This window comes from Cnephaeus nilssonii (genome assembly GCF_951640355.1).
Source record: "Cnephaeus nilssonii genome assembly, chromosome: 23".
NCBI lineage: Eukaryota > Metazoa > Chordata > Mammalia > Chiroptera > Vespertilionidae > Cnephaeus > Cnephaeus nilssonii.
The window spans coordinates 19,289,106-19,311,569 of record NC_137094.1 but is presented as its reverse complement, the minus strand read 5'-3'; the positions used below and the strand labels follow the sequence as shown (position 1 = coordinate 19,311,569).

The following is a 22,464-nucleotide window of genomic DNA, read 5'->3' as shown; positions in this document are numbered from 1 at the left end:
GGCTTCTTACTTTGCAAACTAGGAGATGAGTTTTTTAAATTTTTTTTTAAATATATATATTTTTGTTGATTTTTTACAGAGAGGAAGGAGAGGGAGAGAGAGTTAGAACATCGATGAGAGAGAAACATCGATCAGCTGCCTCCTGCACACCCCTACTGGGGATATACCCCGTAAACCAAGGTACATGCCCTTGACCGGAATCGAACCTGGGACCCTTGAGTCCGCAGGCCGACGCTCTATCCTCTGAGCCAAACCGGTCTAGGACAGTTTATTTATTTATTTTAAATATATTTTTATTTCAGAGATGAACGGGGAGTGGGAGAGAGAGAAACATCGATGAGAGAGAGAATCATGAACTGGCTGCCTCTTGCACACCCCCTACTGGGGATCGAGCCCGCAAGCCAGGCATGTGGCCTTGACGGGAATCAAACCCGGGACCCTTCCGTCTGCAGGCTGACGCTCTATCCACGGAGCCACACCAGCGAGGGCGAGATGAGTTTATTCGTAAAATATGACCGAAACACCTGCCCGTGGGAGCACTTCCTGAGCGCAGACTGCTCTGCCTCGACTTGTCTTTGGACCGAAAGGCCCCAGTCCTTCCTCTTATCGTGCAGTCTAACGTCTCGCCCTCCACCGGCTGGAACAGAGGTGGCCAAGGTGTTGCCTGAGGCCAGCATTTCCCCTCCGCCTCCCCGCCCGGACCCTCTGCAGTCTGGCCCGGTGACCACAGAGGAGCAGAAAAGGCGGAGTGTCCTGGACGCCAGGAATGGGACTGCATCCCTTAGGGGGGAGCCTCCCCTGAGCCTTCAGCCCCTGCCTGTGGCCGCAGCTGCCCAGGCCTCGGGGCTCAGGATACGGGAAGGTGCACAGTCCCCGACCTCCTTCCCCTTCCTCCCTGCGGCCAGCGTGCCTGCCCACACTCCCAGGCGGGAGCCACACCCCTCCCCCTACACACACATGCGCACATGCACACACACATACATACACATGCACATGCACATACACACATGCACACATACCACAGAGGCAGCAAGTAGCAGGGAGGCTGCAGAGGGAGGGGACAGCAGCCAGTGGCTCAGGCCCAGGGGCGGGGAGAGAAGTGGTCACTTAAAAAGGCATGCAGCCTGTTTCACCCGCCCTGAGGCTCCCGAGGGAGTCCCCCGCGACCCCCTTAGCTCCCCTGGCCCGGTCTTGGCCTTCACAGTGCACCCACTATTCAGGGCCCCCTGAAGTCCCCCCCCACCCCCCACCCCGTTTCTTTGTAGATGGATTTCCCCTTTTCCTGCCTCCAAGCATTTAAAATAGATATATTTGGCCCTCACCGGTTTGGCTCAGTGGATGGAGCGTCGGCCTGCGGATTGAAGGGTCCCGGTTCGGTTCCGGTCAAGGGCATGTACCTTGGTTGCGGGCACAACCCCAGTGGGGGGTGATGCAGGAGGCAGCTGATCGGTGTTTCTAACTCTCTCTCCCTCTCCCTTCCTCTCTGTGAAAAATCAACAAAATATATTTTAAAAAATAAAATAAAATAGATATATTTGTATTGATGTAAGAGAGGAAAGGAGAGGGAGAGAGAGAGAGAGAGAAACATCATTGATGAGAGAGCATCATGGATCGGTCTGCTCCTGCATGCCCCCCACTGGGCACGGAGCCAGCAACCCGGGTATGTGCCCCGACCGGGAATCGAACCGTGACCTCCCAGGTCATAGGCTGAGGCTCAACCCCTGAGCCACGCCGGCCGGGCTGCCTCTAAGCATCTTACCTTCCCGGACCCCCAGACGGAGTTCCCCACCTCTGGGTTGGCCTGGCTGCCAGGCTCACGTCCCCTGCAAACCCCCCAGGAGTCCCAGACCCGCCCTGGGGACGTGAGTCCAGAGACCGAGGGTCCTGGTCCGAGCACTGGCACCCCCCCTTGACTTGCTTGTCGCAGCTCAGAACGCAGAGCCGGACCAGAACACCCTAGGAAGATCCAGAGCCGGAAGGAGCCGGAGACGCCGCATCCCCACGCGGGTCCAGAGGCCGCCGGGCCCTCGGCCACCGCCCAGCGCCCAGCACAGCCCTGACCAAGCCGTGGGTGCCGAGGTGGGGCTGCGGGCGGGCTGGGCAGGCCCGTCTGGGCTCGGCTATTTAACGGAGGCAGCGAGGGGCGCTCGGGGCACGGCCTCAGGACTGACGACGGCTGTGATGTCATCATAGGCCCATCCCTGTGCGTCTCGGACGGTGACCCGCGTACCTTTCGCCACCTCAACCCCAAGGCCCTGGGCTGACCCCGGAGTCTTCTCTACAAGCAACAAGGCCGTGAAAAATCCCAGCCCAGCGGCCCCGCCAGGATGGCGTGGTGACCGCAGGGTGGAAGGTTCTGGAAACACAGCCGATAAGGCGGGGCTGGCTAGACCTCCCTTATCTCCAGCTCTGTCTGGACGGCTCCCAGGACCGGGGTCCGGACACCGTCGTGGGGGTGGACGTGCCCGGGGACCAGACAGCCTGGTTGGCCGGGGGCCCAGTCCTGTGGGTGAGGGACAGTGTCCTGAGTCCTAGACACAGGCCACCTTGCCGATGGGCGCTTCGAAGAGGCTGCATTTTTCACAGCTGACGACGAGTCCGCTGAAGGCGCAGAGGATTGGTTAGCATTTTTAAGCCATGAAGGATTTTTAGTGTAATATATATATATATATATATATATATATATATATATATATATATATATTAGAGGCCCGGTGCATGAACTTCATGCACTCGGGGAGGGGGGGGGGTCTCTCAGCCTGGCCTGTGCCCTCTTCTAGTCCAGGAGCCCTTGGGGATGTCCGACTGCCGGCTTAGGCCCGCTCCTAGTGCTGCCGTGGAGGCGGGAGAGGCTGCTGTGCTCTCCGCCATGAGCCCGGCCTTCCGCCTGAGTGGAGCTCCCGCTGTGGGAGTGCCCGGACCACCAAGGGGCAGCTCCGGCATTGAGTGTCTGCCCCCTGGTGGTCAGCGCACATCATGGCGACACATCATTCCGCAGTTCCGTCAATTGCATTTTAGCCTTTTATTATATAGGATATATATATATATATATATATATATATATATATATATATATCTAAGTAAGTGCTTGACCAAGGAAGAAAGGGCGGAGTTTGCCGCTTTGTAAATGCAGGGTGGGGGGGGGGGGGAATGGGGGGTGGGGGGGACAGGGCAGGAACCCAACAGCCCATCCCTCTAGGATCCCGAGAACTGAGGGGGGGAGGAGGGGTGATCTCAGGAGAGAGAGCAGGACCTTCGGCTTGCTGCCTGCGGCGTCTGCCCGGATGTGGCTCTGGAGTTGAATCCCTGGACCTGTTGATCTACGCCATGCTCAGCGCGGGCATGACCGGGGGACTCTCCGGCTCCTCCCCCCACGGAAGCACCGCCGGGCGCTCGTGTACGACCTCATCTCACAGCAGAGCCCTGGTCCAAGGGTGCCATTCCTGATGGCGGGGAGCAAGGAGCGCCTGGAAAAAGGCTTCCTTTTCGGGGTGTTCAGATAGAAGCTCGATTCACTCCTGGAAGCGTGAGCACTAATTCAGCAACGTGGTTTTTGTTTATTTATTATTCAATATGTATATATATATTTAAATATATTTTATTGATTTTTTACAGAGAGGAAGGGAGAGGGATAGAGAGTTAGAAACATCGATCAGCTGCCCTCCTGCACAGTCCCCACTGGGGATGTGCCCGCAACCAAGGCACATGCCCTTGGCTGGAATCGAACCTGGGACCCTTGAGTCCGCAGGCCGACACTCTATCCACTGAGCCACACCGGCCAGGGCTTTTAATATATTTTATTGACTTCAGAGAGGAAGGAAGAGGGAGAGAGAGAGAGAAACAGCCATGATGAGAGAGAATCATGGATCAGCTGCCTCCTGCACGCCCCACACTGGGGATCCGGGCCCGCAACCCCGGGTTTATGCCCCTGACGGGAATCGAACCTGGGACCCTTCGTCTGCAGGACGGCTCTATCCACTGGGCCACACCGGTAGGGCAGCCACGTGGGGTTTTGGAGGAAGCCCCAGGCTGGCCGGTAGGTGTGTGTGTGTCAGTCCTACCCAAGGGGGGAGGTCCCCACTTCTCCGAACGGCTGCTTGTGGGCTGGGGCGTCCTCCTCTGGTCAGCAGGGAACATGGGGGACACCTGAGGGGACACGAGCTGCCGGAGGAGGCGAGTCACATTGACTGAGCATCATCGTGTGTGTGTGTGTGTGTGTGTGTGTGTGTGTGTGTGTGTGTTTTGGGGGGCGGCACCTTGTCCCCCACAACCCCCCTGTGCATCACCCCCTTTCACAGACCTCAGCTCGTGAGCTAAGGGGCAGGACCCCAGCTGGTGCCCAAATGTGTCCCCCACCCCTTGCACCCGGACTCCCAACCCGGTGGGACCTCCCCAACTCCCCTCCCCCCCCCTCCCCCGCCCCATTCCCTGGGGGCGCGAGGTCATCAGGGTCTCAGATCACGTGCCCACCTTACCATCTGGCCGACGGAACCCCGTGGGAGGTTCTGAGCGCACAGTGGGTCCACGGGGCCGGCCAGGGCCGCGGCTCTCCCGTCCCACCCCACCCCCACCCCTCCACCTCCCCCCGGCCGCCCGGGCCGGGGAAAGGGGGGGCGCCCCGCGGGCCGGCGCCCTGAAGTCAGCCCGCAGAGTGCTGAGTGCAGAGCCCACAGGTGGGCGGGGCCGGGACACGCCTTCCCGGTCCGGCACAAAACGGCGCGCGCGGGGGTCGCACGGGGCGCACGGGAACACCCGCCGCTGAGCGCTTCCTGCAGAGCCGCCCGACCCGCCCGCCGCAGGTGAGTGCGCCCCAGGGGAGCGCCCCGGGCCCAGCCGGCTCCCAGCGGGGGCGCCCCGGGCCCAGCCGGCTCCCAGCGGGGGCGCCCCGGGCCCAGCGGCTCCCAGCGGGGGCGCCCCGGCTCCTCCGCGCGCCCCCCGCACCGCGCTCCCGGGCGCCCCCGGGTCCTCCCGCAGCCGGGAAGTTGGAGGAAAGTGGCGCGGAGGGCGGAGCAGGGGCGGCGGTCAGCCCGGCGGCGGCGCTTCTCTTTCCGGGAGGCGCCGGGTCCCCTCCCCGCCGGGGCTCCCACGTGCCGGACCCGGGTTTGCCCGCCACCCGCTGGTCCCCAGCTGCACAGCGGGCCAGTTTGCGCGCCCCTGGCGCTCATGGTACGGCTGGCGGGGGGGTGGGGGGGTCATCGGCGCTCCCCTCTCCTCTCCCCCCTCCCCGGCCTGGGAGAGCCTGCGGGCGGGTGCGGCGCGGGGACTTGGGGTGCGTTTCACTCCCCAAAGAACCGGGATGGAAGCGCAAAGTTCCCCCTCCACCACCCACGTCTCGGTGCGAATGGGGACGGTTTCGGAGCCCGAATCACCCGCCCTGGGTGCAGGGGGGCCTCGGTCCTTGAAGGCTGGGGGGGGTGGGGGGGGCTGGTGTTGAGCTCAGTCACAGCGAGTTGCATATGTTACCCAACATTTACCCAGCATGCAGCGGCTGGCAGGTGTTTGTTTTGTTTTAAATGTATTTTTATTGATTTCGAGAGAGGAAGGGAGAGGGAGAGAGAGAGAGAGAGAGAGAGAGAGAACCATCGATCGGCTGCCTCCTGCACGCCCACACTGGGGATCGAGCCCACCACCCGGGCACGTGCCCTGACCGGGAATCGAACCCTGATCCCCTGGTTCCTAGGTCGATGCTCAGCCACTGAGCCACACCAGCCGGGCGGGGCCGGGCAGGTGTTCTGTCCACTCACAGGCGGAGAATATTCTGAAGGTCCCTGTGCTGGCGTCATCGGCTCCGGCCCCGGTTAGCCCTGGGGCAGTGGGTGAGGCCAGGCCCTTCCCTGGAGCCCTGGGCTCCAGCCTCCGGCACCCTGAGCCCTGAGCCCTGACCTTGGGGTCGATGAAGGACAGGCCCCTCCCAGCCCAGAGGGTTAGCCTTGGGGTCCCCGCCCGCTGGGCCGGAGCCGGGAGAGGCACCCGATGTCTGGGGAGAGGTGGCGTGAAGGCGGACTGGCTGCTGCTTGACCCTGTGTGACCTCGGACCAGTGACTTCTCGCTGCTCCGTTCCCTTGGGGGTGGAGCACAGGGAGTGGGACACACTGGGGTCGGCCACTGTCTTCTCCTGCCCCCCTCCTAGCTGGGATTTGGGGGGGGGGGACGGTGAATGTGATCAGCTTCCCCTGCTCTCGCTCAGCCATCGTCATCCTCTCCCAGAGGATGGGGACTGACCCTTGGCCTCTGGGAGGGTGTGGGGGCTGCGGGGTGGACAGGGAAGGAAGTGTGTGGGGCAGAGGGCGGGGGGTCCGGGCCAGAGGAGAGGGGGGAGCCCTGTTCCTGCAGAGGGGTCTGGGGGGGTACGCAGGAGAAGCTGAAGGGCAGACCCCCCTCCCCACCTGCTGGTCTGCCTTCAGTAACCCTGTGAGGAACAGCAGCGCCCCCCCCCCCCCCCGCCCCCCCCCCCCCCCCCCCCCCCCCCGTCTGCCCCGGTCTGCCCCGGCCCCTTCCTTCCTGGCCCCCCTGCTTTCTTTCTTAATTGCAAGCGTCTGCCTCGGGAGCCGGGGTTCCTGCCGGAGTGGTAGGCTCGGAGCCCCGTGCTGACCCTGGGTCGGCGATCGGTAAACATTCGGCCGTGAAAGAGGTGCGTGAGGGATGGGGTCGCCGTGGCTCGTGGCGGCGAGCGGGGACACGTGCAAACCTCACAGACAGGCACCAGCCCGCCTTTCCCAGGAGCAGTAGTGAGCAGCGCCAGGGGAGGGAGGAAACGGCATTTTTAAGAAATAGATATATGTTTTTATGGATCTCAGAGAGGCAGGGAGAGGGGAGAGAGAGAGAAACATCCGTGATGAGAGAGAATCAGGGATCCGCTACCTCCTGCACGCCCCTACTCGGGGATGGAGCCCGAAACCCGGGCATGGCCCCTGACCGGGAATCGAACCCTGACCTCCTGGTTCCCTAGGTTGACGGCTCAACCACGGAGACACGCCGGCCGGGCCCAGTGGGTACGTTTTCAGGTCCGATGTATGTTTGAATGTGGGGGCAGGTTTGCAGGAAAAGAGTCTGCTTGAGGAAAGACACGCGCGCACACACACACGCGCTCACACACGGGAGCTGAGGGGGAGATGGGAGGGCGGGGGGTCCTGCTGACAGGAGCCTGCGGCTTCCAGTTGTCAGTCATCGCCATGGTGACGCCTGGCTGCAGACGCAGCTTCCCAGGAATCCGTCTGACGTCAGCGCCCAGGGATGCCCATGTATGGTAAAGTGTGTAAATACAGAGGCGGCGACGTCCAGGCCCCGGCAATTCCAGAACTTCCCCAGGAAGGCAGCCTGAGTCCTCCCCGCCTCCTGGGGGGGTCGCAGCGGGGGCAGCCAGAGCCCGCCCACCTCCCTTATCTGGGACGTCAGCTGCAAACAACCTGTCTTATTTTTCATTTAATAAGAGAAGAGTGCTAACTTGTTTTACTTAATTTTTAACTTTTTGAACGTATATTTGTATTGATTTCAGAGAGGAAGGGAGAGGGAGAGAGAAACATCCATGATGAGAGAGAATCACGGATCAGCTGCCTCCCGCACGCCCCACACTGGGGATCCAGCCCCCAACCCGGGCCTGTGCCCTGACTGGGAATCGAACCCTGACCTCCTGGTTCCTAGGTCGACGCTCCACCGCGGAGCCAGGCCGGCCGGGCGCTAACTTGTTTTTAGACATGAATGAAAGAGAAATCGTGCAGGCCTTTCCGCACGGGGTCACCGATGGTTACCCCTCGACGCTGGCATCATTCCAGAGGAAAGCACAGACGCTGGATCCGTGGATCCCTCCGGAGACGCACGAGGATACAGGGTTTCCCGGAAGGGTCTTGGAATTCTGAAACCGCAGGCCCCAGCTCTACCTCGGTCGACCCTCAGATTTCTGAGCTCCCGGGGGGGAGAGGGGGGCAGAGCTGAGCGGTGCCGGGCGTTGGGGGGCCAGCAGGAGAGGAGGAGGCCCAGAAAACCCCGCCTTTGTCACCCACAGTCCCACGAGGGCCCCGGGACATGGTCTTGGAGAGAAAACTCAACGCAGAGAGTGAGCGAGCTGAGCTGGGCGGCCCGGCTGAGCTGGGGGCCACGGGCTTGGGGTGGTGCCGGCTCCCTGATTAGGGAGGAGACTTGCGTTCAGGGCTCCGAAGCAATCCTGGTTGGTGAGCCCGGCCGGGCGTGGCTCCGTGGTTGAGCTTTGACCCAGAAACCAGGAGGTCACGGTTCGATTCCCGGTCCAGGGCACACGCCCGGGTTGCAGGCTCGATCCCCAGTGTGGGGCGTGCAGGAGGCAGCCGGTCCACGATCCTCTCGCACATCCCATGGATGTTTCTCCCTCCCTCTCCCTTCCTCTCTGAAACCAATACATAAAAGGAAAAAAGGAATCCTCGTGAGACGTGGGGTCGAGGTCTCCACGTCGGCCACGTGTCCCCCTGCCAGCGACCATTCCTGTCCGGGGAGGTCTCTTCCTGGGCTGGACGGTGCAGGCCCCGAGCCCTGAGCCCAGCCTCCTGCCTCCCTCCTCCCTCCCCTCGGCTGCCCTCCTGCCCCGGGGCCTGCGGGAAGGGCTGGATCCCGTGTACCTGGCCAGATACCACGGGGCTCAGGTGACGTGAGAGCACGCCTCTAACTCGGCAAACACCTGGCAGGTCCCGACCGGACCGCGCGCGCGCGCGGGCGGGGACCGGGGCTCTGGCCAGGAGTCGCTCTGTGGCCCCAGGGCACGTGAGCTGCTGGGCGGGGAGAGGCGGGGTTTTTCCACCGGACACAGAGCCACCGACGGAGCCGGGCAGTTGCTTGACTGGTTGGACCAGAGGAGGGTCTCGTCCGGGCACTTAAGGACCATTCACCTCTGAGATGGTTTATCTCTTTTTTTAAAAAAAATATATTTTATTGATTTTTTACAGAGAGGAAGGGAGAGGGATAGAGAGTTAGAAACATCGATGAGAGAGAAACATCGATCAGCTGCCTCCTGCACACCCCCCACTGGGGATGTGCCCGCATCCAAGGTACATGCCCTTGACTGGAATCGAACCTGGGACCCTTCAGTCCACAGGCCGACACTCTATCCACTGAGCCAAACCAGCTAGGGCTTTTAATATATTTTTATTGACTTCAGAGAGGAAGGAAGAGGGAGAGAGAGAGAGAAACAGCAATGAGGAGAGAGAATCATGGATCGGCTGCCTCCTGCACGCCCCCCACTGGCGATCAAGCCCACCACCCGGGCATGTGCCCTGAGCCACGCCGGCCGGGCAGCAGCCCTGAACTCTCGCTGAACCAGGCAGCTGGTCCCTGGAGCCCCCATGGCAGAAAGGGCGGGGTGAACTGGGGGCCTGAGGGCAGTCCCGGGGGTGAGGGAGCTCAGGCCCCAGAGGGGTCCAAGGACAGATGGTGCCGAGTCAGGTGCCGTCGGAGAAACCCTACCTGCGGGCGCGTCTGGGACGTGCGTCAGCCGTGGCCGGTCCAGACCTGGACGGGGAGGCTGGCCGCACGCAGTGGTCAACAACCCGTCACAGCCGCATGGGAAGGGACGGCGACCCCAGCTCCAACCCCCCCACCCCCACTTCATGCAGCACCCCCTCAGCTCTGCACAGGCCTGACCCACCACTTCCCCCGGCCAGGCCCTGCCCTGGGCACTGAAGGCCTGACTCAGCGATTCAGTCACCCGTAGTTGAGCATCGACGTATGACCTAGGAGGTCACGGTTTGATTCCCGGTCTGGGCACGTGCCCGGGTGGCGGGCTCGATCCCCAGTGAGGGGCGTGCAGGAGGCAGCCGATCCATGATTCTCTCTCATCATGGATGTGTCTCTCTCTCTTTCCCCCTCTCCCTTCCTCTCTGAAATCAGTATAAATATTAAAAAATAAATCAGCACTGACCGGTTTGGCTCAGTGGGTAGAGCGTCGGCCTGTGGACTGAAGGGTCCCGGGTTCGATTCTGGTCAAGGGCATGTACCTTGGTTGCAGGCACATCCCCAATGGGGGATGTGCAGGAGGAGGCTGATCGATGTTTCTCTCTCATCGATGTTTCTGACTCTATCTATCCCTTTCCCTTCCTCTCTGTAAAAAATCAATAAAATATATTAATCAATCAATCAATCAATCACCAGTGGGTGAGGGGCAGTGACAGGCGATGGAGCTAGACAGTGAGTGGAGGCTGTGCCGTGGGGAACGCTCAAAGGGAGAGCTTGGTTTTCTCAGGCACTAGGGAGCCACTGATGGTTGTAGAGCAGAGGCAGCCGTGGGGGGTGGATGAGGACAGCGATTCCAGAAGCTGTGAGCTAGGAATCCATCCCTGTCTCTGGCGGTGGGGGAGGGGGGGGGATGTGTTCGGTCATAAAGGAACTGGCTTTGACCGTAAAGGGAGTTTTTTTGTTTGTTTTTTTCTTTTCTCCTTTTTTGTTGGTTTCTTTAAACTGGAAAATTCAGAGAGGGTTTGGCTGCGTTTTGGTGGCTTGGTGATGTCACCGCACACTGGGGTTTCTTTGTCTCTCGGCTCTGTGTTCCCAGCTGTCAGCCGCCGCCGCCCGCCCGGGCCTGCCTGCCCCTCTCTGGGGACAACGGCCCAGAGTCCCTTGCTCCCCTGTCCTCCCTGGGGGGAGGGAGGGGGGAGCTGCTTCCAGAAGGTTCTCTCAGAAGATCAGGTTTGGAGCCCCCACAGCTCCCTACTTCAGTATCGCTGCCCCAAAGACAGTGTATCCTGGCCCCTCCCCGAGCCAGGAGCCAGGGATGGTTCGCTGAGGCCGGGCCACCCCTTGTGGTTGGAAGTTGGGGTCGCTCCCGATAAAACGGTCCGCAGGCCGACGCTCTGTCCACGGAGCCGCGCCGGCCCGGGCTGGCCTGCTCTCCTGGGTCGGCTGTCTGTCCCGGGCGGCCTGCGTGCCCTCGCCCTGGGGGCTCATGCCCGTCTCTGTGCCCAGGTTCAGGATGCCCAACTGGGGAGGAGGCAAGAAGTGCGGCGTGTGCCAGAAGACCGTGTACTTCGCCGAGGAGGTGCAATGTGAAGGCAGCAGCTTCCACAAATCCTGCTTCCTGTGCAGTGAGTAGACCTGGCCTGCAGTTGCCATGGGGATGGGGGGGGGGCACCCCGCACCCCAGGGCCGGGCCTGTCAGAGCCCCAGGGAGCTGGCCCCGCGTGGGATGTAAACAGCTTGACATTTGGCCGCAGCCCCGGCCGGGGGTGGGGGGTGGGGGGCGGGAGGCACTTAAGGGCTCTTTGTTCCCCGGAAGCCGCTGTCCAAGCCGACACAGGCCAGGGCCAGGGCCGGTGGGGGCCGCGGGCGGGCGCGGGCCGAGCGCCAGGCTGCGGAGACGCGGTGAGGGAAACTTTCCACTCGCTCCGTCCTTCCTCTCTCTGCCACCGTCCTGTGTCCCGGGAGAGGGAGGCGGGTTCGGCCGAAGCGTTCGCCGGCCTGCGGGTTATCCCTGGAGTGGAGGCCCGGTCGGCCGGCGGCTCCCCTGGCGGCTCCTTCCTCCCGCCGGGGGCCAGCCAGCCCTCACCTCGGTCACTCCCCTTCCTGCACCCACAGCCTGGGACAGGCCACGGGGAACCCCAGCTCCTGGGTCTCCGCGCCCGACAGCCCAGAGCAGGGCTCGCTGCCATCCCAGCCGGGACCAGGGGAGCAGGCGGCAGGTGCCCAGGGACCCCGCCTCCTCGCCCTTTGCTGGCTGGTGCCCGGACGAGGGGTGTGTTCCCAGCACCCAGGAGGTGACGTTGTGGGGGGGGGGGGGCGTCCCCAGTTCATTGTGATCAGAGCTGAGGATCTGGGTTTGAAGATGGGGCATCTTCCGCCGACACGGTGCCCTGGAAGGCGGGCAGAGGGGACGCTGGGATGGCCCGGGTTTCAGCCAGTTCTGTTGTCAGGGTTTATGTCGGGCTCTGTTTTGTTTTATTAAAATGCCAGAGGCCCGGTGCACGAAATTTGTGCACGGGTAGGGTCCCTAGGCCTGGCCGGCGATCTGATCGGGGCCTTCCAGCTGCCGGCTGGGGCCTGCCTTCGTTCCGCGCCGCCCCCTGGTGGTCAGCGCATGTCATAGCAAGCGATTGAACTACCGAGGGGACAATTTGCGTATTAGGCTTTTATATATATAGATTTTTTTTAAAATATATTTTATTGATTTTTTACAGAGAGGAAGAGAGAGGGATAGAGAGTTAGAAACATCAATCAGCTGCCTCTTGCACACCCCCTACTGGGGATGTGCCCGCAACCAAGGTACATGCCCTTGACCGGAATCGAACCTGGGACCCTTGAGTCCACAGGCCGACGCTCTATCCATTGAGCCAAACCGGTTTCGGCTATATAGATATTTTTATTGATGTCAGAGAGGAAGGGAAAGGGAGAGAGAGAGAAACGTCCATGATGAGAGAGAATCCTGGATCGGCTGCCTCCTGCACGCCCCCTGACCGGGAATTGAACCGAGACCTCCTGATTCGTAGGTCGATGTTCAACTACTGAGCTACACCGGCCGGGCCGGGCCAGGACTCGGCTTTCATCTCTGTGTGGTGATGGGCAGGTTGCCCTGGGGACGGGGGTGGGGGGGCTTCTCTCTGGCTGAGTTTTCTCGCTGTTTCCCGGGAGATAAGGATGCCGGGCTGTTGCTCGGGCAGTGAAGCGCCTAAAGGAAGAGTGAGTGTTCAGCAGGTGACCTCGGTGAGATGGGGTCACAGAGGAGACCCCTCAGGGGCCGACGACCCAGCCCCCGGCCCTCCTCCCGTGTCACAGGAAGCACCCTTAGGAGAGTCTGGGGCCTCTTCGTCCCAGGTGCCTTGCGATCCAGGGTGGGAACCAGTTGGGCCACCTGCTCGCCAGGCCTCTCCCTGCTGCCGGGTGGATCTGCAGGGCCCCGCCCCTGCCACAGCCCACGGGTGCCGCCCCCTGGTGGTCAGCGCATGTCATAGCAATCGATTGAACTACGGAGGGGACAATTTGCATATTAGGCTTTTATATAGAGAGATATTTTTATTGGTGTCAGAGAGGAAGGGAAAGGGCGGGGTCTGAGCCCTGGTCCACTTGCCAACAGCAGCATCTTGTTATCAGCAGCTCACGTCCCTGAGGAATGTTCAGGCCGCTGACTTTTTCAGGACGAATTAGAGGGTTTGGCCTTGGCCAGGATGAGGGTCCGGGCTGCTGGGGCCCGAGGGCCTCTGTGCTTTCGGATGTTGCTTCATCCCTGACCAGGAGGCCAGCTGTGGCCAATCCTCCCCTCCCCGCCTCCCCTCCCCCCTGCAGTCCTGCCTGTGGGGTGGCTTCGTCAGGAATTCAGGGGCCAGGGCGTGAGGAGGTGTGGACGATTCGAAACAGTTGTACAAGTCAGGCCACGTGGCCCAGCCGGCGTGGCTCCGTGGTTGAGCGTCAACCTATGAGCCAGGAGGTCACGGTTCGATTCCCGGTCAGGGCACATGCCCAAGTGGCAGGCTCGATCCCCAGTGAGGGGCGTGCAGGAGGCAGCCGATCAATGGTTCTCTCTCATCATGGATCTCTCTCTCTCTCCCTCTCTTTCCTCTCTGAAGTCAATAAAAAATATATTAAAAGAAAAAAAAAGTCGCCCTCGCCGGTTTGGTTCAGTGGATAGAGCGTCGGCCTGCGGACTGAAGGGTCCCAGGTTCGATTCTGGTCAAGGGCGTGTACCTTGGTTGCGGGCACATCCCCATTGGGGGGTGTGCAGGAGGCAGCTGATCGATGTTTCTCTCTCATCAGTGTTTCTGGCTCTCTGTCCCTCTCCCTTCCTCTCTGTAAAAAATCAATAAATATATTTAAAAAAAAAAAAAAAGTCAAGCAGCAGAGCAGGGTGGGAGGGGGTGTTGTGAAGCTCACAGCCCCGCGTGGGGAGCGGGCTCAGGTCCCTGGGGTCTCTGGGGTCGGAGCTCAGGAGGTGCCCGCCGGCGGGGTGGGGCGGGCCTGGTTCCCGGTGCCCAGGACGGCCGCGGGCACTCAGCCACCTGTTTGGAATGGAGAGGGTGTCGCTTTCCTTGGGCCCTGAAGAGCGTCCAGCTCGCGTTCAAGAATTCAGAGTAACCCTCAGAGTCACAGGACTTTTCCTTCTAAGGCAGAGAGCGGCCGCGGGGCCTGGGCCTGGGCCTGGCTGGCGTGAAGGGCCGTAGCTCCCGGCTGGCCAGGCCCAAGGGTGTCCCCAGAGTCCCCCTGACCATCGCGGTCCTTGGCTCTGGGTCTGGGACGGACAGGAAGGCGGGATGAAGCAATAGACAGACTCGGGGAGCTTGGCCTTTGACCCGGGAGCGGGGACGGAGGGGGCCTGCACTGCGCTCCTGTGGCCGCACACAGTAGGTGTGTTGCACACAGTAGGTGCATAGGGCATGTGATCAGCTGGCAGGAATGCTCAGCTCCTCGATGGGGGGACCTGCTTCCTCGGCTCTTGTCCTGGGACGTTCATTTGGTTCCAGGACATTCCTTAAGGATCGGGGTTCAGCGTGCCCCACGGACTGCCCCCTCAAACTCGCGCGCGCGGAGGTCAGAAAGCCCAGAGCAGCCCTGCCTGTCCCCCCAGCCCATCCTCCTCCGTCCTCCCTCCCAGGAGGTTTAAAGCTGGGCTCCTTGCAACCGGGCCCCCCCTCTTGCCTTTAAAGGGCCAGCGTCCCCTCCCTCTGAGCCCCACGTTTAGAGGCTCCAGACTAAATAAGGGCCCTCCTGTCCTGTCCTCGAGATCCCCACCTCATTCCAGCGCTCGGGGCGGCCCAAATACGGAGCTCCCCGCCGCCTCCCTGGGGCTTGGCTCCGGGACGCGGGGAACAGCGGGGCCGAGGCCTCCAACATTCCCTTCTAGGGTGGAAGTCGGGACACGCTTCCCGTAAGACCCAGAAGGAACGGGGAATCCCAGGACCCGGGCCGCAGAGAGCAGAGGGGGGGGGTGTCTCTTCCCACGGGTCCCTCCGCCAGGCACCCCGGGGGCTCAGCCAGAGGGGACCCAGGGCCTGCAGTCCGTCCTCGGGGGGCGCCCTGCCGGGCGGACTGAGCCCCGACTTCTAGATGCTTCTGACAACCGCCCGCCGTCCGTCCGGCTCTGCTCTCCCCGAGCCCCGTGCTCTCCGCCTCCCACCCGCACCCCCTCAGGGCCTCCCCCCCCACGCCCCACTCCTCCACGCCCGCCCCCATCAGCACCCCCAGGTGCTCCGCTCCCCAAGGTTTCTTCTGGCCCAGGTCAGGGAGGGGGAGCCCCTGCAACCTTTCCCACCTCGACACAGAGCCCGGCCGGCCGGCGTGGTCAGGGTTCGATGCCCGGTTAGGGCACACGCCCGGGTTGCAGGCTCCATGCCAGTGGGGGGTGTGCAGGAGGCAGCTGATCCATGATTCTCTCTCATCGTGGATGTTTCTCTCTTTCTCTCTCTCTCCCTCTCCCTTCCTCTCTGGAATCAATACACATACACTTTAAAAAAGGAAATGTGGCCCTCACCAGTGTGGCTCAGTGGATAGAGCAGGCGTCCTCAGACTACGGCCCGCAGGCCACATGCGGGTGTTTTTGCCGTTTTGTTTTTTTACTTCAAAATGAGATATGTGCAGTTTGCATAGGAATTTGTTCATGGTTTTTTTTTAAACTATAGTCCGGCCCTCCAACGGTCTGAGGGACAGTGAACTGGTCCCCCGTTTAAAAAGTTTGAGGACCCCTGGGATAGAGCGTCGGCCTGTGGACTGAAGGGTCCCGGGTTCGATTCCGGTCAAGGGCATGTACCTTGGTTGTGGGCACATCCCCAGTGGGGAGTGTGCAGGAGGCAGCTGATCCATGTTTCTCTCTCATCGATGCTTCTAGCTCTCTGTCCTTCTCCCTCTCCCTTCCTCTCTGTAAAAAATCAATAGAAAATATATTTTTAAAAAAAGGAAATGTGTTTTTAAAATAATAATAAATAAATACTAAGTTTCCCTTTGGGGCGCATTGCTTCACCCGCACCCCCTCCCCCCACGTAGACACGGATCGTCCCTCCTGGACCCCACTGCTGGGAGCGGCAAAGCCCCACCCCTCCCTCCCTTCCTTCCTGTCTTTTTTCTCCTCTCCTGTCGGGACACGGGACAAGGGACACGGGACACGTGATCTCTTTCTCGTGGGCAGAGTGACGGCCTCCCGGGCTCCCTGGGCTGCTGCCTCCTCCAAACCCCGCGTGCACGGGGAGGCGCGAGGGCTGGGGGCTGAGGGGGAGCCACGGGACCCTCACGCGCTGTGTCCCCCCCCCCCCGCCCCCCGCAGTGGTCTGCAAGAAGAACCTGGACAGCACGACCGTGGCCGTGCACGGCGAGGAGATCTACTGCCGGTCCTGCTACGGCAAGAAGTACGGCCCCAAGGGCTACGGCTACGGGCAGGGCGCCGGCACGCTCAGCACCGACAAGGGGGAGTCGCTGGGCATCCGGCATGAGGAGTGAGTACCCGAGCCCCCCCCCCCGCCGCCGCCCCCCACACACTCAGCCACGGCATCGACGGCTCCGAGGGCCTATTTCCGGAGGAGCTGGGGTCCCAGGGGAACTAGCCAGGCCGGGCGCCCCCCTATGTGGCCGGTTAGAGCTGGGAGGGAGGGCCCCCCCGGGATAACTGGGTCCCATGTCCCCCTTTTTTTTTTATAGGTGTGTATCTTTATTGATGTCAGAGAGGACGGGAGGTGGGGGATTGAGAGAGAGAGAGGAACATTGATGTGAGAGAGAATCATGAATCAGCTGCCTCCTGGTTCCCAGGTCGACGCTCAACCACGGAGCCACGCCGGCCGGACCCCTGTTCATAGCTAAGAAAACGCAGCCCGATGTCAGTCACGGGACCGGGGTCCCCAGCCAGGGAGGGTCTGAGCCAGGCCAGCCTCTGCCATCTCTGTCCCTTGGTGTCTGGCACTAGGTCCCCGGCACCCAGTGACCCCTGACCCCTGACCTGCTGTCAGTGGTCAATCGGCAGTCACCCCGGCCGGCTCCTGGGCCCCGGGGGATGGACGGAAATGACCGGCGGGAGGAATGAGTTGCCACGTGCCAGCCAAGGTCGCGACCCCGCGGAAGTGATGGGTCTGCACATTTGTCCGGAAACAGCCTGACGGCGGACAGATGGCAGGCACGGGGACGCGGCGTGAGGGGGTTCCAGCTTGTGACCAGGCGGCTGGGGGCCGTAGGGTGTCTCCAGGGAAACAGCACAGCCTTGTGGGGCCCTGGGCGTCCCCATCGGGGACGTGGGAGCCCTCCCAGGAGCTCCCCATGGCCCTGGCCCTGTCACCGGCTCGGAGAGCTGCCGCTGCCCACCCCGCGTGGGACGGAGGCGGGGCCGTGCCCACGCGATGCAGACCCCCCCTCGTCCTCCGTCCTGCAGGGCCCCCGGCCACAGGCCCACCACCAACCCCAACGCCTCCAAGTTCGCCCAGAAGATGGGGGGCTCCGAGCGCTGCCCCCGCTGCGGCCAGGCCGTCTACGCCGCGGAGAAGGTGATCGGTGCCGGGAAGGTAAGGGGGGCGGGGGGGGCGGTGCCGCCCGGGTCGCGGGGGGGCGGGGCGCGCGGCCGTGATGCACCTGCTTGACACGTGGGTCCCGGGACTTGTCACGTCCGGCTGTCTCTTTTCTTTCTTTTTAAAATATATTTTTATTGATTTCAGAGAGGACGGGAGAGGGAGGGAGGGAGAGAAACATCCATGATGACAGAGAGTCATGGATCGGCTGCCTCCTGCACGCCCCCCACTGGGGATCGAGCCCACAACCCTGACCGGGAATCGAACCCTGACCTCCTGGTTCCTAGGTGGACACTCAGCCCCTGAGCCACGCCGCCCGCCCGGGCTCTGTATCGAGGCCGGAAAGGTTGCGGGAGCTCCCCTCCCTGACCTGGGCGAGAAAGAAACCTTGAGGAGCGGGAGCACTTGGGGGTGCCGCCGGGGTTGGGGGGGCCGAGGCCCTGAGCGGGAGGGTGTGGTTTGCAGGGCTCTGGGGAGCGGCTGGGGTCTGGGCCCCCCTCCCGTGTCCCCGTGTCCCCGTGTCCCCGTCCCTGGGAGGAGGAGGGGGCAGCGTGCAGAGGTCTCTGGCAGCCAGGCAATCCGGCTGCTCAGTCTGCTTCCGCGCCTCCAGCCCGGACGGGGCTGTGCTGAGGGAGGCCTTTGCCCTTAAAAGGCCTGGTTCTGTCGGGCCTGGTGCCGCCTGCCTCTTGCAGGCCCGTCGCACCTCCCCCCTGAGCCTGCGCAGCCGTTGCCGCTGGAGCTGGTCTCTGAGGGGCCTTCCTGCCCGAGCGGCTCCGTCCGGCCAGGCTGCTCCCCTGGGCCCTGTGCGGGGTCCCCCCCGGCCCCCCAGCTTCTCTGTGGGCCTTCCCTGCTGAGATCAGTGCACGTCACAGAGTCACACCAGACGCCACTGGCTCAGGGCCCCTCTGGCCAGGCCAGCCCACTGGGAAAGCTGCCGGGGGGGGGGGGGGGGGGGGGGGGAGGGGAGAACGGCCTTTGGGTGAACGAGGCACCTCGCTCTAAAGCTCAGAGGCCGGGCCCTCACCGGTGTGGCTCAGTGGATGGAGCGTCGGCCTGCGGACTGAAGGGTCCCAGGTTCGATTCCGGTCAAGGGCATGGACCTTGGTTGCGGGCACCTCCCCAGTAGGGGGCGTGCAGGAGGCGGCTGATGGATGTGTCTCTCTCATCGGTGTTTCTAACTCTCTCTCCCTCTCCCTTCCTCTCTGTAAAAAATCAATAAAATATATTTAAAAAAAATAATAAATAAAGCTCAGAGGCCGGCTGCCCCCGGAGAGACCCCTGGAGAGACCGCAAGACAAAGCTCTCCTGGCCGGGCGGCCCCCGCGGACCTGGTTCTCAGGGTCATCCCGCCCGGTGGGCAGAGCGGCCCCGGAGCAGGCAGTGGCTGAGGCCGTGCAGCGGGTCAGGGCAGGGTCTGGGCAAGCCCGTGCCCACCCCGCGGACCCCACGGGTCTGCAGGAGGCTCCACCGGCTGCGCCTGTCACCAGCGTGGGGGAGGGGCACAGAGGGGGAGGGGCACGTGACAGGGCCCTGGCCTGCAGGAGACCCGAGACCCTGCTCATCCGGGTTGGGGTCCGCTCCCTGGGCCGTGACCCCACCCCCCGGCCTTCCCTTCATGGGTCAGCTGGTGCCACTGACCGTCACGCACGCAATTGAGATGCCGTGAGCTCCCCGGCTGCACCTCCGCTGCCCGGCCCCGAGGCGCCTCCCCCCGCAGCCCTGGCTGAGCAGATTCCTACCTCATTACGTCCGGGGCTGGGGCTGGGGGCCCCCTAGTCCCCGGGGCAGCATTCACGGTGGCTCCCTTCCCCGCAGTCCTGGCACAAGTCCTGCTTCCGCTGTGCCAAGTGCGGCAAAGGCCTGGAGTCCACCACGCTGGCCGACAAGGACGGCGAGATTTACTGCAAAGGTGGGTGTGGCCTTGCGCCCAGGCCCGGGGGCGGGGGGGGGGGCGGGGGGGCTGGGCGGCCATGCCCTGGCCCAGTGTCAACCGACCCCTGGCCGTGGGGTCAGGCCCCGAGCATCTCGTAGCCACCGCTGCGGCACCTTTCACAGGGGAAAACCCCAGAGGGAGGTCCGGCCAGAGCCATGGGGCACATGGGCTGGGCGGGCAGAGCGGTGCCGGGCCCTGGTCCCGGGCTGTCCCCGCCGACAGCTCTGTCCTCCCTGTTGAGGGGGGTGGACAGGGGGGGGCCGGGACCCTCCTCGCTGTGGGGCTTGGGGGGGGGGCTGCAGAAGTGGGGGTGCAGGGACGTCACGCCGCGGGGCCCGGCGGGCGCTTGGGGTCGCGTGTCTCCACGAGGTCTCTCCTCTCTGCAGGATGCTACGCCAAGAACTTCGGGCCCAAGGGCTTTGGCTTCGGGCAGGGAGCGGGGGCCTTGGTCCACTCGGAGTGAGGCCGCCTGCCCCCCCGCCCCCCCCTCCACCACCACGTGCCATCTCCACCACCCCCTCCCCGCAGCCTCGGCCACCCCCGGACGCCTCTCCTCAGCCCTGCCCACGCACGTCGCCAGGGACCGGAACTTGGTGTCTGGGCCCCTCTGGTTTGGGGTCAGCCTGAGGGCCCCCCTCAGGGGCGCCCCCTGCCTGGGGTCTGCCCCGTCACCGGCGGGGGAGTCTCCCCGGATTTCGTCTCCCACGCCCGCCCGCAGGCCTCCGTGCTCAGCCTCCTCGGCTGAGCGTCCACCACCATCTGAGCCCCCGTCTCGGGGCGCAGAGGGGAAGCTGTGGGTTCCCGACCCCAGAGCTTCTCCTCTGCGAGAAAGGGGGTGTCCCTCAGAACAGGCCTGGGGGGTCCCCCCAGCTCAGGAGTCACCGGAGCGGGGGAGGGGACAGAGAGGCATGAGACAGGGTCCTGGCCCACAGGAGACCCCTGCTCCCCTAGGCCATGACCTTGAGGCCGTGACCTTGGAGGCGGTGACCTTGAGGCCGTGACCTTTGAGACGGTGGGAATTGGTGTCCTTCCCTGTGGGGTGGGAGAACACCCAGGTCTGAGAACCCCAGAGTCCGCATATGGTCTGACCTCCCCAGCTCCCGGTTTGATGGGGGTCCCCATGAAACACCCCAATACCCACCCCTGTTTATCAGAGGCCCAGCATCTGAGGGGAGACGGCTCTGCCCCTGACCCGGGGTCCGGAGGCTGCGGCGACAGCGGCCCCCGTTCCACACACACCAGCCCCGTGCCCTGCTGACACGCCGCTCAGCCCTCAGACACCGAGGCACACCGTCCGGACACCCCTCCCCGCTGCACCCGGAGCTCAGGACCCTCCTGCCCAGCCCGGCTGCCCACCCCTCCCGGGACCTTCTCTGGCCCCGTCACCCCTCCCTTCCAGGCCCCCAGGTCAGAGCAGCAGGAGCGGGGAGAGGGTGGCCTCGACGCTCCCAGGGACAGGAAGGGGGCTAGGGGATGGAGCGGGGCCTGGAGGGCTGCGGGCCTGGGCTGTATTCAAGCTGACCCCTCACTTGGTCAATAAAAGCCATCAGAGCGGAGCTCCGGTGTCAGGTTCTGCGTCACGCCGCTGCCGGGGGTCAGGAGGGAGCCGACTGGAGGCTCCATGAGCGGGAGGAGCGGGAGGTCTGGGGATGAAGGGGTTTGTTCTTGGGCTACAGCAGGGAGCAGTTCTCACCGAACCGCACATCTGGGCGTGACACGGTGTGGACTTTTTTTAAAAATATTTTTTATTGATCTTTTACAGAGAGGAAGGGAGAGGGAGAGAGAGTTAGAAACATCGGTGAGAGAGAAACATCGATCAGCTGCCTCCTGCACGCCCCCCACTGGGGATGTGTCTGCAACCAAGGTCCATGCCCTTGACCGGAATCGAACCTGGGACCCTTCCGTCCGCAGGCCGACGCTCTATCCACTGAGCCAAACCGGTTAGGGCTGGTCCTGCCCTTCTTGATGATGTCCTGGGAAGGAACACCTGGCTCACAGGATTTGAATTCTCTTATGTAAATTTGTATATTTGAATATAAACATCCATCAGCTGCCCCCTGCACACCCCCCACTGGGGATGTGTCTGTAACCAAGGTACATGCCCTTGACCAGAATCGAACCCGGGACCTTTCAGTCTGAAGGCCGACGCTCTATCCACTGAGCCAAATTGTTTAGGGCAGGACTATTTTTTTTTTAAATATATTTTTATTGATTTCAAAGAGGGAGAGAGAGACACATCAATGATGAGAGAATCATGGATCGGCGGCCTCCTGTACGCTCCCTCCTGGGGATCGAGCCCGCAACCCGGGCCTGTGCCTTGGCTGGGAATCGAACCCTGACCTCCTGGTTCATGGGTTGATGCTCAGCCACTCAAGCTGGGCAAGGCCTTTGGAATTTGAGGGGCTCAGCGAGGCCCCCAAACGTCTCCGGGGTTGGAAAGGAAGGAAGTTCCCCAGTGTGAGAGGGGAACTGGGCCATGGGAACTTCCCTGTGAAATCGAGAGCTCGCCGCGCCCGGGGGTGGGAGGGAGGGCCTGGCCCACGCCCAGCACTGCCAGGGCCCTGCCTTCCTCCGTGCAGCCGGCTCCAGTAACACCCTGCGGACGGGACGGCCTGTAACCAACAGAGATTTATTCCTCACGGCCCGGCCGGCCTGGCTCCGTGCTTGAGCATCGACCTAGGAACCAGGAGGTCACACAGTTCGATTCCCGGTCAGGGCACATGCTCAGGTTGCGGGCTTGATCCCCAGTAGGGGGCGTGCAGGAGGCAGCTGATCCATGATGCTCATCATTCATGTTTCTCTCTCTCCCTACCTCTCTGACATCAATAAAAATATATTAAACTTAAACAAAATGAAACAATGAGCAGACCTGGCTGGTGTGGCTCAGTGGATAGAGCGTCGGCCTGCGGACTGAAGGGTCCTGGGTTCGATTCCGGCCAAGGGCACATGCCTGGGTTGCAGGCTCCGTCCCCAGTAGGGGGCGTGCAGGAGGCAGCCAATCAATGATTCTCTCTCATCATTGATGTTTCTCTCTCTCTCTTGCTCTCTCCCTGCCTTCCTTTCTGAAATCAATAAAAACATATTTAAAAAAAAAGAAAAAGGCCGGAA

At 62.5% G+C, this 22,464-nt stretch overlaps 1 protein-coding gene across 1 annotated transcript; it reads left to right on the top strand.

Moving 5' to 3' along the window:
- Positions 1–4,649: 4,649 nt before the first annotated feature.
- Positions 4,650–20,913, top strand: CSRP1 (cysteine and glycine rich protein 1). The gene is made up of 6 exons (XM_079763401.1): positions 4,650–4,799; positions 10,924–11,042; positions 16,199–16,367; positions 17,291–17,420; positions 19,239–19,332; positions 19,743–20,913. The coding sequence occupies exons 2-6, from the start codon at positions 10,931–10,933 to the stop codon at positions 19,817–19,819; spliced, it is 582 nt and encodes a 193-aa protein (XP_079619527.1). The 5' UTR covers positions 4,650–4,799; positions 10,924–10,930; the 3' UTR covers positions 19,820–20,913.
- Positions 20,914–22,464: the final 1,551 nt, after the last annotated feature.

Coding starts and splice junctions, on each gene's coding strand:
- CSRP1 (XM_079763401.1), top strand. CDS start 10,931: ATGCCCAACTGGGGAGGAGGCAAGAAGTGCGGCGTGTGCCAGAAGACC. Junction 11,043..16,198: donor CAAATCCTGCTTCCTGTGCA/GTGAGTAGACCT, acceptor CGCCCCCCGCAG/TGGTCTGCAAGAAGAACCTG. Junction 17,421..19,238: donor AGGTGATCGGTGCCGGGAAG/GTAAGGGGGGCG, acceptor CCTTCCCCGCAG/TCCTGGCACAAGTCCTGCTT.